The sequence below is a fragment of the Seriola aureovittata genome, chromosome 14 (genome assembly GCF_021018895.1).
Source record: "Seriola aureovittata isolate HTS-2021-v1 ecotype China chromosome 14, ASM2101889v1, whole genome shotgun sequence".
Classification (NCBI taxonomy): domain Eukaryota; kingdom Metazoa; phylum Chordata; class Actinopteri; order Carangiformes; family Carangidae; genus Seriola; species Seriola aureovittata.
The window spans coordinates 7,083,258-7,098,323 of NC_079377.1; the positions used below are offsets into that span (position 1 = coordinate 7,083,258).

The following is a 15,066-nucleotide window of genomic DNA, read 5'->3' on the forward strand; positions in this document are numbered from 1 at the left end:
ATTGTGTGCTGACAACTCATAGCCACAGGAAAGACCGCATTGCTCTCCAGAATAAGATTTACACCACCAGTATTCCATTGTTCACAAAAGACCAAGACAAAAGGGCACAAAACAACCAATTAAGCAAAGCTTCAAATCCTCTTTGCAATTTTAAATGAAAGAATATAAATGCAAACCGCACTTCAACAACAACAAATTCTGAATGGAACAGACCAATGAAATCTGGGATAAATTATTCAAGATGCTAAAAAGAAGAAGAAAAAACTCTTTTGATTTGCAGTGGATTAATAAAAAATTCCACTCTGTACTTGATGCTTTAACAAATCAGCGACCACACAGGGTCACCATGCTGTGATAGTTCTGTGAGTACCTTCACATTGCCAATGGCAAGTCCGCTATATTTCAGAAGAACCATTTGTGTCAGCGTGTTCACACACACATACACACACGTTGTACCACTGGGGGAGTAAAATACATAGAAATCAATAACATCCTCTGATAACACTTGCAAATAACAGAATAAAACAAATTCTCATGATCTCATATCATGTACGAAGGGGATTGGTTGCACCTTCATTTTGATGTTTTTTATTTTATAGTTTGTGGATCTTAAAAGAAGATGAATAAAAGAAGGTGGGTACACGACATGCATGTGGTGTCTGGGCACCATATGGCACTTGTGGATGCAGCTGGGTTTTCTGCTCAGAGCCTCACATACAGCGAGCTGCAAGCAGTTGTGACAGAGTCACAGTGCTAAATAAAGCAGTTGCAGCCATCAATACTTAACACATCCTGGCCACCAGGGTAAAAAAACATTTGGAGATAGAAAGCAATATAATTTAAGACAATCATGTAACCATAAAGCAGTGAAGACTCTTGGATAATGAGGATGAACTGAAGTTTACTTGAGCTGCTGTAATGTTTTTTTCACAACAGGTCTAAGGAGGGAAAAGGAAACAAAGAAAAAATCAAGGGAGAGATGAGCAGTGGGAGTGTCAGCTCCAGCAGCCTCTGGGCTGATGTAATGGTGGCTTGTCTCTCTGCTGTGTTGAGACTGAGATTGTTGTGATGGCCTGCTGGGTCTGTCTGTCTCTCCATCCTCTTTCTCTCCATCTCCCCTGCAGGGTTCCTCCTGCCTGGCTTTAGTATGCTATTACAGTCTGCCCCCTACTCCTCTGTCTGCTCTGCAGGTCTGCACCCAGCCATGTTCAGGCAGAGACCACCCCTCTAAAGTATTCTCTGTAGCGTCTTTCCATAGTCAAGGTGCTGCTTTCATCCCACAGCCAACCTCTAGCAGAGGCGGGCTTTATCAAAGGCAGAAAAATATAAGAAACAGGGATATAGTGAAGATTCAGGCTCGTTAAGTTGCAAAGTCGCCTGTGCTGTATATTCAGGCGTACTTGTACATCGAGGAGTAGCATCATTGGAACAGGACTGTCTTTAGGCCATATTTAAAAAAAGGCCGTGTGGACAATCGGCACATACTAAGCTGACTGGCAGTGGAATAGGAAATCCCATCACAGAACAGTCATGCACGTCACAAACTTTATTCAGGTTTGTGTTGGTGCATTGCATGACATGGCGAATGCTCAGCAGTCGAAACTTCCTCCAAATTTGATTGGAGAGAAGGAAGAGCTGCTGTTTACTCAGTGGCATTGAATCTGTGCAGCCATTAAATCTTACCTTTGGAGCTAAGACAATAGCTATCGACTCCTGAATCACACTGCATGAAGGAAAAACAATTTCTGTTCACAACTCAGATTTATTTATTCGTAGCTTTAGGCAAAGACGGTCGTATTTTAATTTATGGGTGTTCCGTGAGCTTACTGAAGCGGGTGCCCAGTCTCAAGTCACCAGAATCAGGCTTGCTAGACAGATATTTCAAATACAATAACAATATATTGTAGCCTCTATTTCCATTTCCAAGTAGGTTATGAATATTCATAAGTAAAGGCTGCTTGGATTCCTATTTCAATTTGGGGAGCCTTTATAACATCCCAAATATCAGAGAATTGCCTGTTCAGAGAGATATCTAATACATATGATTCATTTAGTGGAGGCGCAGCCTGATTTAAAATACAAAATCTCTCCTCTGACTACCTCCTCACATATCTCTACAGCACAAAGACATTCTAGAGAGGTAAATAAAATCCCTAGAATATAGCGTTTGTTATACATTGTGTGGATCCTATTGCTCTCGGTTGCTTATAACTGTATTAATTACTAAATATTTAAAAAATAAGCGTATTTATATAAACAGACCTGCGATGTAAACAACAGATGGCATAGTTTGGTAATAAGACCTATATCTATAATCAGGACACGTGTGTAGACAGAATAAATTATTACATTAACAAGTTATAATGATGACGAGCGTGAATATGAATAAAACATAAAGCTGTTTTCCTTAGCTTTGTGTTATGTTATTTTGCGCGACTGAACTGGGACTGAGATGCTTAGCTGTGAAACACACTTCCACATGTGCAATACTGAACTACGTGAGAACAGCAGGGTGTCAACAGACATCGCAGACAACTGGGAGCACGTGGATATAAATGTGCAAATGCAAAGGATGATATTGGAGAGGAATGTAGACACGTGGCTATCAATATCACATCCTGCAATGTGGGATCACTAATATGTACAGTGTTCATCACGAGGTTAATCAGTGAAGCCTCCTGCTATGACAATGTTCAGAGGACTGGAAGGTATCAAGCTGGTAATTTTGAAATCAAATGCGTCCACAGCCACAGGTGCAGTATAGCTGGTTCGATATATGCTACAGTACATTACATGCTGCTCAGAGGCCTACAGTTCATGGCTGAACAACCTGACTGAATAATTAACCAAATAACAAATTAGAAAACATTAATCTAGCAGAATTTACTGCAGGATTAAAGAGAACAGACTACAAGAGGCAGCAAACTCCTTTTTTGCTCAGATCATAGCATCAGATTTATCTTTCCTTTTGGCCACTGTTAGCATGTTGGCAACGTTAGCTCATTTCTAAAATGGTGATGTCTGAGGTGAGGAGTCTGCCCTTGACACAGAAGGGAAAAATAATTCAGTATATCAAAGATCTATAATTAAATTGAATGATTGGCAACATTTTGCTCAAATATATAATTTTTTTGTTGCCTGCAATCAGAACCCCCCCCCCCCCCCCCCCCCCATCCTGTTCCCGTAGAGACAACATCAGACTGCTAAGAGGGTGTGAAGAGAAGAAAACAAAATGAAAGAATTAATCCAAAACTTACATCACCATCTCTCGGTCACTTGTGTTTGCAAATTACTACTTGTTTTTTAATATAATACATTGTCAAAATGTATACAAAAATAAGGTAGCGAGTAAGACTGAGTGTAGAAGAAACACATACACTCATGAGTAGGTGTATGCACGTGTGTATGTGTGTAGCAAACTCATATTCAGCTGTCCTCAGATTGTTTGAATCATTACTTATTCCTCCCATCATTATGAGCCATTTTATTACTCCTTTCAATGAAGCAGATTTAACCTCTATGGCCATGAGCAGGCAGTCTGATTACAGTTATTATTTCTAATAATGGGTATTGGCTCTGGAATCATTGGGTCTTGTACTGTGAATAACTGGTTATGCATGGCTAAGCCGGGCAGTGTTGGCCTGCATGAGATTCAATATCCGAGACGGTTTGGGTCTGCACTCTGTCCAAGGCCCCGCTCCTCTATACAAAATGCAATCTGCCTGCAATCAGGAACGACACTGCTGTTTACCGCTTGACAGTGCCACCACACAGCACACGGCCCGTGGTAACCCTAGACAGTGACAGGCACTGGTGGGCGCAGGCAAGACACAATCAACAGGCTGGAGTGAAGCTTTCCAGTGATGGAAAGCCTGTAGTGTTTGCAGGACATATTCCAGTGGCTTTTCACAGAGGATGGAGAAGGCTATCTCAGATAGATCTATCTGGAATGCTCACTCTCACCCTAAATTAATTGAATGTCAGTAAAAGAGAAAGTGAAATAGAGGTGAGAGAGTGACTTAGACCTTTGTGTTAGTGCAGTGGTGGGAGAGGCTGGGGTTCACAAATCAAGCCCTCAACTTCTCCAGAGAACAGCCTTAATCAGTGACGGTGTGAGCCAGAGAAATATGGGGATTATAAAGACAGATTATTCCACGCGGTCAACGGAAAAACATAAATGAGGACTTTGCACCAAGAGCAGAGGTTAGTGTATATTGAAATGGCTGGCTTCATAATGGAGCTCAATTGGAGAGAGTGAATATGAGTAAAGGCTAAAGATATGACAGCCCAATTAAAAGAGAGAAACATAAAAATTAAATGTCTGTTTTAAAGGGTATTTTTCCTCTAAATATTGTGTTTTCTTTAGTCCGAATAATACAATATTTTTCTTATTGTGAACAAAGCAGAGACCAAAAATGTGTAAGCACATCCAACTTACCGAGCCTGTGGCCAGTGTGTTCCCACTGAAAACGTTTTAAAAACGGGTCACAAATATACAGTCTAAGTAAAAGTAATTCCCTTAAACAGCTGGGCACTTCAGTCTTCAACAAATATTACTCATACAAGAAAAAGTGAATTTGTTGGGGACTATTTTCAGCTGCAGATTATCACACATTTGGTGCAACAGTGAGTATTTACAGCAGCAGGAAGGTGTATATGGGATTGATGCAAAATAAACTACGGTGCCCATGTTCATTCATGATGGAACATGTCACAGAGTGCAATGGTTTGGCTCACTGATGTGTTAAAGCTTTGGGTAACAGTGGATGTCGACAGCACAGAGGAGTATGATATGTTAGGCTTTGGAATACAAAGATAATGCTTTTCAAGGCATTTGTTGACAACAAAAAAATATAGAATATTAGCCTTATTATTTACAAAGCTGTTTTGAAGCACAAACAGCTGCTACTAACTCTAGCCACTCACTATGTTAAGCTAGTTCAGGTGCAACTCAGATGTATTCATAAGTAAAAACAACAGTTTGATTTGGGGGAAATAGCTACACAGCTACACTGGCATATTTGGGTTAAAAGGTATGAGCATGGATGTATTAAGGAGAAGTGGATACCACGTTCACAGAAGGTGTCCCTTTCAGTCCCATGAAAATTTCTCACTGGGCACATATGTCAAAAATGTTAATGTTAGAATGAACTGTGGCTGCTATCAACTCCTCCATCATGGCCTCCAGCATGTGTTAGGCCACTGGAGGCTCCCTTCCATGCCTGAGGACTGCCTGTTCAAAGTGATGCATATGTGATAAAGTAGATCCTATGGACTGAGCCAGCAACTGATTCCAGAGGAAATCTAGTTTGGCAGACAGCAGACAACAAAAACAACGCTGACCACACTAATTCAATACACAAGTATACAAATACACTAAACTGGACGAAGAGCATCACGATTGAACACCAGTCAGTCAGACTCTCAATCAGGTCAAATCAAATCATATCAAATCAAATCAAATCCAAGCAAATCAGATCTTGCCTTCCATCTCCGCAGTGGACTTGGCTGCGTTGTCGTCGTCTTCTTCTTTCTTTGTAGCAGGTTGCTCTTCCTTTGCTGGAAAAAGGAAAGCGAAGCTGTGATGCTTGTTAAACTACAAATTGACATGACATCAGTGTCTTTGCAGACAGGTGATCACACCCACCCGTCTGCAAAAAAGAAGGCTGACCTGCTGTCTTCGGTTAGATCAGCGTTGTTAATGTGTTTACGTGTGAGTATGGTTGCCTCAGTGTGTGTATGTGCTGTGGACTGTGAGGCTCCAGTGATAACATTGTATGTCCAATCTGTAATACGGCACACAATCTCAGTCCCAATTTCTCCTCACTGCTGTTCTGCTTATTCTGTGCTGAGAGATAAATTTGCATATATTCAAAACACTGACAGGAAGAAATAAAAAACACTTCAGCATGGAAAACCCTTATTGTGCATTTATAGTGTTCCATCTCCCAACCATGTAATTTAAGACTGGCTGGTAACCCCAAAAAAACGCAAACATCTATGTTTTCATTTTGTTATTCTGTCATTAAATCAACCATCCGGGTTTCATGAATTAAACTGTCTTGCTCATATCTGTCTGCCTCTGTGCCCAGTGAATATTTTGCCACATACAATAAGAAATCATCAGAGAATCACCTGAATCCTTTTCAATTAAAGATTAATATCTGTGATTGAAAACTTACGTACTTCACACATTTGGATGTAAGGATAACAACAAACACATGTACTCTTATGTAAGTACCTTTGTCTTCCTCTTTATTTTCATCTTTGTCGATGTCTTTATCTTCAGCTCTGTCATTATTGATGTCCATATCTTCCTGTTTCTCTTGGTTCTCTTGGTCCTCCGCAGCCTTCTCTTGATCTGGCTCCTCGTCTCCTAAATTCTCTTCTGTAGGCACACAAACATTGAAATATAAAAAAGTTCAGAAGCATTCAGGCATAGGGAGTTCAAACCTTCACATTAAATCCTGTAACACGTGGCAGAAAAACAATTCTGTACTTTATTACTGCTGACAGAAATCTCTCAGAAACATTTTCACACCAACAAGTGCTTTGTTTCCTCTTTGAAAGGCATTGATCTTGTCAAAACAGAAGGAAAAACGCTCAGACACAACATTTTTCTGAAGAACAAGTGCTTGACTTAGGCAGTAAATGCAAGTTTAAATGTATATTACTTGTAATGATTGGTGTTATAAAGGTGTCATTTGGTTATTGCCAACCTGTATTTGCTAGGGTGTGGTCTCTAAAGTCTGAAGACAAATTCTAGTTATTTTGCTATAATAGCTGTATATTCTAGGTATTAGTAGTTAAAGAAACAAATTGAACATAAAAGGAATAGCACAAAGCAGAATGTGGAGGAGCAGAGTAATCTGTAAATAAACATGCTAATAAAGGTGTGTGCAGGTTAGGTTATAAGGTTATATTTTACAAAGTAACCAAGGCCACATAATTGAACAACATATTGATCTGTTTTCACCTGCAATACACACGCACACACACACACACACACACACACACACACACACACACACACACACACACACACAATGCAACTGTTGCATTTTTTGGCAGAATTAGCCAGCAGGTGTTGTTTTTAAACTGTATATCTTTGCTCCTCCTAGGTGATACCTCTATGTTTGTGTCTCATGAGAAAGTAATTACATATCTCAGGTCTTGGATTGCATCCCAGGGCTGCATTTGCTATAACTCTCTCATAGAATATCTACAAAATTCATGTTCAGAGAGGCTCTATCTGTCAAATCTTTGTCAATGGGATGGGATTTGAATAAAACAAAAACAGAGGAGAGGAGAGGCGAGGCACTGCTCACTGCCAGTATGCAAATTCAGAATCTTAATTATATACCAGCAGCATAGAGGATATTCGGAAAAAGAAAAATGGTTCTAGCTCCAAGTTAATGGTTGCCCCTTTGCAACACACACAGTTCACTTAAGGCTCTCTCTGTCAGCACAATAAAACACATCAGAGTCTTGGGATCTGTTATACTGATGCATTTAGAATTTTTTTATACTAGTTATTCCTTTACTGCTAACAACACTGATCGGGGTAGATCTTTAATCAAACTCTGAGCTCAAGTGAAAACCAGAGCAATGAGCTGCACGTCGCTCAGCTCCTACTATTCCCATCTCATCTACAGATAAGAGTCAGATCAATCTGCGCTCCTTCCCTCTCGGTAGCGAGCGATGTGTAGAGTAGTGACAAACTACACACTAACAGTAACCCAAAATCACACCCCCCATCCATGCTGGAGCCTTGACTTGTAACTGTACCTGGGTTTTGACTTGCCATCTCCACGTCTTCTTCTTTTCCCCAAGCATCTAGAAAAACAGAAGAATTCAAAAGAGTGGAAAACATTTGAGTTCATTGCTAGAGCCTGGAGTTGAATTGACTTGGCTTTTGATATCACCTCAAACAGCCTTTTCATTCTATCTCTTTGTGTAGCTTTGTCTTTGTACTGCAGTATGAGAGCAATGGAACCACAAAGACATGCATAAATTAAGTGACAGAAAAGAAGGGGAAAAGAATGTCACTTCTAAAGCCATACATAATTGAGGGATTTCTTTGTTCCAAGCCTCTGTGATAAGAGTACTTTTCTTTAGTTAGAGTAGTGGCATACAGGATGGAAAGACTGAACTGGAGCGAATAGAAAATTCAATTTTTGATGACAAATGACATCAAGAAGCACTGGTAGCGCCGAGAGGCTCAGAACATGTGTTAATGGTCCGTAGAGCTACATTACCATTGTCACCCTCTTCTTCATCACCTGTTTCCTCTTTACCTGAAAAAGGGAGGGAAAGGAATCATCAACCAAACACAAACATGCATGGGGATAATGCCAGTCATTAATTCTGAAAAACAAAGCTACCAGTAATACTAATGATCACAAACTGTTCAACTCTAGACAAAAGATTCATCTTGTGAGAGCTGGCATCACATTTTAAAACAGCAACGTCCTCCTGTTTCGGTAGCCTCACTTTCAAAATGTGCTTTTATATAGAGGAGTTTTCATTCAGTTATCAATCAGGGAAGCTCAAACATGATGATGGGTTTTTCTGTCCATGTTATGGGTAAGGAAACAAACTACTGCTCTAACTAATAACATTTGGACAAACCCTTATTTTATTTAAAATGCAACAGCTAATTTGTTAGCTTTGTTAGGGTTAGACATAATCAGCTTTATGCTTCATTTTTTTAAGGATTACAAACTGATCATTGTTACAGTATATTCTTGTTACAGTGAACAGGTGTGCAGCAGGGGATACTTATAGAGCCAGTCTATAGTCATGCTAGCAGCACTGTCAGGCTGTCATTAGGTTTAACGGTGCTTCGAGTTAAATGTTAACATTGGCATCCTAACATACACACAGTTAAAAGGTAGCATTATGCTAAAAGGTATTATTATGTGTTAACATGATCACCCTTGTAATTCACAGTGTAAACATGCTAATCTTGCTAACTTGTATTGAACAAAAAGTTCAGCTGAAGTTAGTATAGTATATACTAGGTAGTATCACTATGATACTATGAAACATACAGACGTAACATCAAATTTAGAGTCAGGACAGCATCTGCCCAACTTCAACTACCCACCTACTGTACAACACTATAGCAAAATTTATCTAAATTATGCACAAAAGACAGATTTTAGAAGTGACATCAAACAACTTTAATCCATGCATCATATCTGTTACCCCCACCCTATTCAACATTATTGTCGCTCTCAGAAATTCTTATGCACGAACACGTGCACACGCACACACACACACATGCACACACAAAAACGATGACATTTGGGACAAATTGAGTAAATGAAAGCCATGACACCAATAAGAGAACATGCTCTACAATGGCTATTGTGCAGCTTCCATAATTGCTTTTTTAACAAGCTGCAGAGAGAAACCATTTTTTCATATCTATGCAATTTTGCCCTGCACTCAGAACAATAAAAATGCCAGCCTCTATTAAATGGGAAAAAGGCCAGTTCTACCAGTGCTGCATGTTTGTCTCAAGTGCCTCTGTCCATCACAGAGAATGCTGGTGACACACAGTAGATGGCAATCCTTTCTATTAATCATGACTGGCATTTTGAGATGGAGCCACAGACATGGGGCTGAAAAGAATACTTCATTGGGAAAAACAAGTTAAGATTAATGCTTCGCTGGCCATGAGGTCACCCTAAACCTTTCTTCCGCGTTTAAAAATTATGCGTGGCTGTTGAATCTGTCTAAAGTGATCCCAAACAACAATATATCAGATACGACAAAAGGCTGAATGTAATTTCCTCCCTGTTATTTGATCATTCGTATTTGGCTTATTGAATGGAACAGTATTCAATTTGTGATAAAGGATGCTATAAGGGACAGATTGTGGGTAAACACACTGATACACGCACAAAGCAGACAACAAAAGATTCTATGTAGGGCAGATGTGATTTATAATGGCTTCAAGTTAAGTTCAATTAGAACATTGTCTGTCCATGAAGTAAAAACCCAACCAGCCTCTCCACCGGCCCGCTCACTCAGGTGCTATAAACAGCAGGTGGCAGCATTGTCACAGCTTTACTCTACCTGATACTCACTGTACTAAACTGTCTTCACCATGAATCAGAGTCTGACATACTTCACACAGAGGGGCTCCAGCCAAAGTCCACACCGCAGCACTGTTGGTGTCAAATCTCCCATGAATTCCACTTTCAGAAATATGGCGAGAAAACAGGACATTTCAGGTATTAACCTGCCCTCGAGTTGAATGAATGACAGTACTGTAGTGTGTTGAATAAAATCTTAGTCTCACACACACATGAATAATTTATTTATATAAACATCAGATCCAGAGGTACAGTATCACAAAGTCTTTAACAATTTAGATGCTGATATTCAACCTTCCCTGTGTGTCCTACTTGCATGACCGTCGAGTAAACATCAGCTTCAGATAATATTTTCTATTTCTATTTTGTAGGAAGTAAAAGCAGAATTTCATATTCAGGGCTGAATAGAAATGTGAACAAGTTAACTTGCACACGCACACACACTCTCACTTACTCACACACCCACACAGTCTAGTTATGCTATCTCTTCCCCCAGCCCTGCCTCTCTTATTCCTTCCATTAAAGCCAAGTGGAGCAAAGGACAAAAAAGAAATTAAAAAAAAAAAGGGTGAATTTGAAAAATTCATGAGACACGTGTAAAGAAAAAAGGGCTCAGAGATGACCAACAGCTACCATTCAAAGACCTTTTGCATGTAAAATGTGTGTTGGCAAGCACAGTGCAAGTGTGTTTGTGAGCGATGCTTGACGGTGTGCCAAGGTGTAAAGGATGGCATCCCATGGAGAAGCTAACTGTCTGTCCACACATAGGGTTATTACTCTGAAAGTCCATCGCCGCTCTGTGCCATCTCTCACCATCTCCCCCTCTCTTCTTCAGGTCTTTCCCAGAAAAAGCTCAAGCATGCCAGGCAAACCGACCCAGCCAGGCATTGATTTCTGGCTCAATGTTCACATTTTACTGTGCCCTGTGACATCCACTAATCTCACTAATACCAATCTGATATCAAATAATAGACACTGTGGGGCTGCTTGCCAACTCAGGTGTGCTTTAAAGAGGCCACACTCCAACCTGGACCTTTATGCCAGCATTCAACTCCATGTCTCACCCCTCCCTCTCTGTCTCTTTTTCTTTCTATGGCTCACAGCATCTGCATGCTGTGCTTCTGTTTCATGTGGATTACATCACAGCACCACACACATAGCTCATCTCTCACACACACACACACACACACACACACACACACACACACACACACACACACACACACACACACACACACACACACACACACACACACACACACACACACACACATACACTCACACACACACACACACACAGACACACACACACAGACACACACACACACACACACACACACACACACACACACACACACACACACACACACACACACACACACACACACACACACACACACACACACACAGAGCGTTAATCTATGACCCTGGTTTACAAATACACTTCGGGGTTATTTGTAGTTGATTGTGATTTTTCTTCCTCTTTTGAAGAAGAGTGGATATGCTGTTTTTCAAATCTGAAATACTCCCCTGTTCACCAGCTACATTTGTTTTCAAATTTTAACTTTGATTTTACAGCAATTTAACATTGACAGGAATGTTTTGTGAATGAGGAACATTTATTAGACATGAATGAGACACTAAGTGCATAGAAAAGATGACAAGAAAAAATGATAAAACTAAAAAAAACAACAAAAAAAACAGTGAAATGACATTTAAAAAAATAGAATTAGATAAAATAAATTTAACACAGTCACACAAAGTATGATGTGAATGTGTTTTGATGTTGTCTGATGTTCGAGAGAAGACAGAGAGGTTGCTGTGTTGCTTGATTGCTTAGTTGTACCACAGGTTATGTGCTCTTTTATCCAGTAGGGTGTTTGTGTTAATTTTGTGCTTTTCACTAGCAATTGTTGCGTGTGGGACAGAGTAGCCCTATAATTACCTCCAGTCCACTGTAACCAGTGTATTTATTGTGGAACAACAGTAGAGAAAGGCTTAATGCTCTCTCTTTATCAGTGCTGTGGCTAAAAGCCCCTCATGCCTGACCCATGGACTGGGGAGAGTGAATCCCCTGAGGAGTTTGATGGATGTGATGGATCACACTGAGGCACATTGACAGACACACTCCACCAACTCCACTGCAGTGTAATTTATTCTAAAAAGTGCTCCACATATTGACTATCACAAATAGATGACCTGCTTTGCTGGCTCTTTAGACACGATGGTGAAATATGGCGTGTTTTTGTTGAAACGGGATCTTACACAGCTTTACAGATGTGGTATCAGACTCTCGAGCGTCTTATAATGTCCGCCTCACGTACAGTAGCTGACAGTGTGGTTTTGCAGCTCGCGTTTCCTCTAGACTTTGCTATCTTGACATCTGAGTGTTGTCTATGATTAATCCGTCCTATGTGCTATATCGAACCAGTCCTAACCTTTACAGTGCAGGCAGTACAAAATCATTTCATTCTCCTCCTGTGAGAGAGGTTGTCTCAAGGACTGAGTGTTCCCATGCTAGAAAGCTGTGCCAAGGCCTTTTGTGAATGGATTAGTTACTATTAAGCTGCCGGGCCTGATAAATTAGGATTTATAAAGATTATTACAAAATACTTATGCCCTCCTAATGCTGGTGATTGAATTTGTGAATCATATTGAATTACTGCTTCGGATTATGGAAAGGTATGTTGAATAGGCGGGAAGAAATGACTTATTGTGCTTTGTTTAACAACACAGTATGTATTGACGTCCTTGAAGTGACTGCGCTATCTAGTCCAGCCTCTCTCAATCAGCGAGAGGAGCCGTTTCCCTAAAGAAAACAACCGTGACTGCTATCTTCAAAAATTCCCTGCAACCTTAAGGCTTGAAGACAAATGGATGGTGTACGATTTTAATTGCCTACTAACACCCTCCAGTGTAAGAATCTAATTATCTTTGGTCCATCGTATCGGAGAAGCCTATAATTGTTTCAATATTACACATCCAAAGGGGCTGAAACTGCAGAATAGCCAGATAATGGCTTCTTAAACAAGTTTGCCTCTAAGAAAACATTCTTTTAAAAAAGACCAAGCTTCATCTTGTATTCATTTCCCCAAAGAGGAACTTGGCACCAGAGAGCAAGAGATTACTGACCAAGAACACACTCCATTACTTCATACACCCAAAACAAATATTTCTGTACACACATATCAATATACAATGTTCCCTCTGCCAGTAACGGTGTTCGACATGTTGTAAACAAGCAATCCTCATTAATAACATTAGAACACACACACACACACACACACACACACACACACACACACACACACACACACACACGCACTAATGAAGGCATACCTCTGTTGTTATCTTCACTTTCCTCCTTGGTTGTGGATTTCGTAGATGGAGGTGTGTTATCTATAAACAGACAAAAAAAAAATGGTCATTTACACCACTTAGGATGCAAAGGGCGTTCCGTGTTGTCAGTTTGAACTGTTAGCTGGGAAATGGTGTGAGTGAAGAGGGCTTTTGGCATGCCAAACCCATGGTAGCAGTTCTTATTCTAACTTGGCCGTTCTGTCTCAACTGACCACACTACAAAAGCCTGTGGGAGAACTCCATGGCTCTTGCGTTGTTTGGTTTTATACCTGCCTGAGAAAAAAAAATGACTCCTGTGAGAGAAAGGGGAAGAATGCGAGGCTTTGAGACCAACTCCAGAGCTCAGTCTGGGACAAAAGCACTATTCCATGTGAGAATGGTAGGCGTTTGAACCTTTGAATAGGCTCCAGGCTGTACTGATTCAAACTCTGGCTGATGGAGCAGAATAAAAGGCCAGTTCTTGGCACTGGCGCAGAGGCCCATCAAACAAGGCCAAACTGGACCAGGGCAGGGCTGGCATGATGACACAACAGAGCTAGGAATTATCAGGGTTATTTCGGTTGGCTTGATACGGTCTGGTGCTATGTTATTATACTGTATGCAGTGTAAAATAGCTGGTGAGGAACATGACAGAAAACAACATAGTCGCTCAGGCGCTAACAATAGGGCAAACACACAAATGCTGTTCCTCCTAGCCAAGCCTTTATGATTTAGCCATTACGTGCACATTGTTTCACTCTGGAATATCACATTTTACTGTGCACTTATAAAACAGCCCTTTTATGTTCACCTAAAATAGAATCTCATTGGAAACACAGATGCGTGTAATTGGCAAATCATGGGGGTGACTTTGGGAGGAAAAACATTTTGATAGTACCCTGCGTTCTACATCTATGGTAATCTGAACACTTCCTTCGACAGACAGTAAAACTAACATTGTTCTCTGCTTAGTTGGTTGCACGTGTACTGTGACGTCTTCGAGGGACGAAGCAGTTAGACCCTGGAAAGCCACTGGTCTGAATCCCTTTGTACTCGGAAAGAAAACTTGCCATCAAGTGCTTTCCAAGACCTACTGTACCTTAGAGAAAACTGCTAGAGGCAGTACATTTTATCAAACATTTCATAAAAATGACATTTTTTGTTGACCGAGGAGAAATAAAGCAACTGCTGCCTCTCTTTTGGATCTATTGTTCCTGCTATTCAAACAATACACACACTTCCATGAGGTTTTCTGTCCGTGTTATTGCTTATTCAGGACATCAGTGCACAGACAAATGTCAATAGTTTATCCCGATAAGCAGTATCTGGGAGTTTCAGGCCGTGTGCCAAGATGGAGCGGTGATAAAAGCATTATGCGGTGACAGTTGTGTTTGTGTCATCGTCTGGCGCATGCTGCGCAGGGACGTTGCTCTGCTGTTTCTTTGTCACTCACTTTAGGTGGCTGAAGGCATTGTGCCCGTAAGCCAGATGGAGAGAATGGTGTTGGGAATTAGCTGTGGATATAATCTCTTGTAATGTAATGTACTCACATGAAGTATTTTTAACTGTGATGTGTCAGACCCGGGATTCAACTTGTCACCGAATGACTAAACATTCAGTT

General features: G+C 40.5%; 1 protein-coding gene across 2 annotated transcripts in view; it reads right to left on the bottom strand.

Moving 5' to 3' along the window:
• Nucleotides 1-15,066, bottom strand: part of macrod2 (mono-ADP ribosylhydrolase 2) — a 396,264-nt gene that overhangs the window by 14,785 nt on the left and 366,413 nt on the right. For both annotated transcript variants that reach the window (XM_056395624.1, XM_056395623.1), the window contains exons 11-15: nt 13,446-13,505; nt 8,259-8,297; nt 7,789-7,836; nt 6,242-6,388; nt 5,485-5,559 (exon numbers count right to left, since the gene is read on the bottom strand). In XM_056395624.1, the coding sequence (XP_056251599.1) occupies nt 5,485-5,559; nt 6,242-6,388; nt 7,789-7,836; nt 8,259-8,297; nt 13,446-13,505 (369 nt within the window). The remainder of the gene's footprint in view (nt 1-5,484; nt 5,560-6,241; nt 6,389-7,788; nt 7,837-8,258; nt 8,298-13,445; nt 13,506-15,066) is intronic.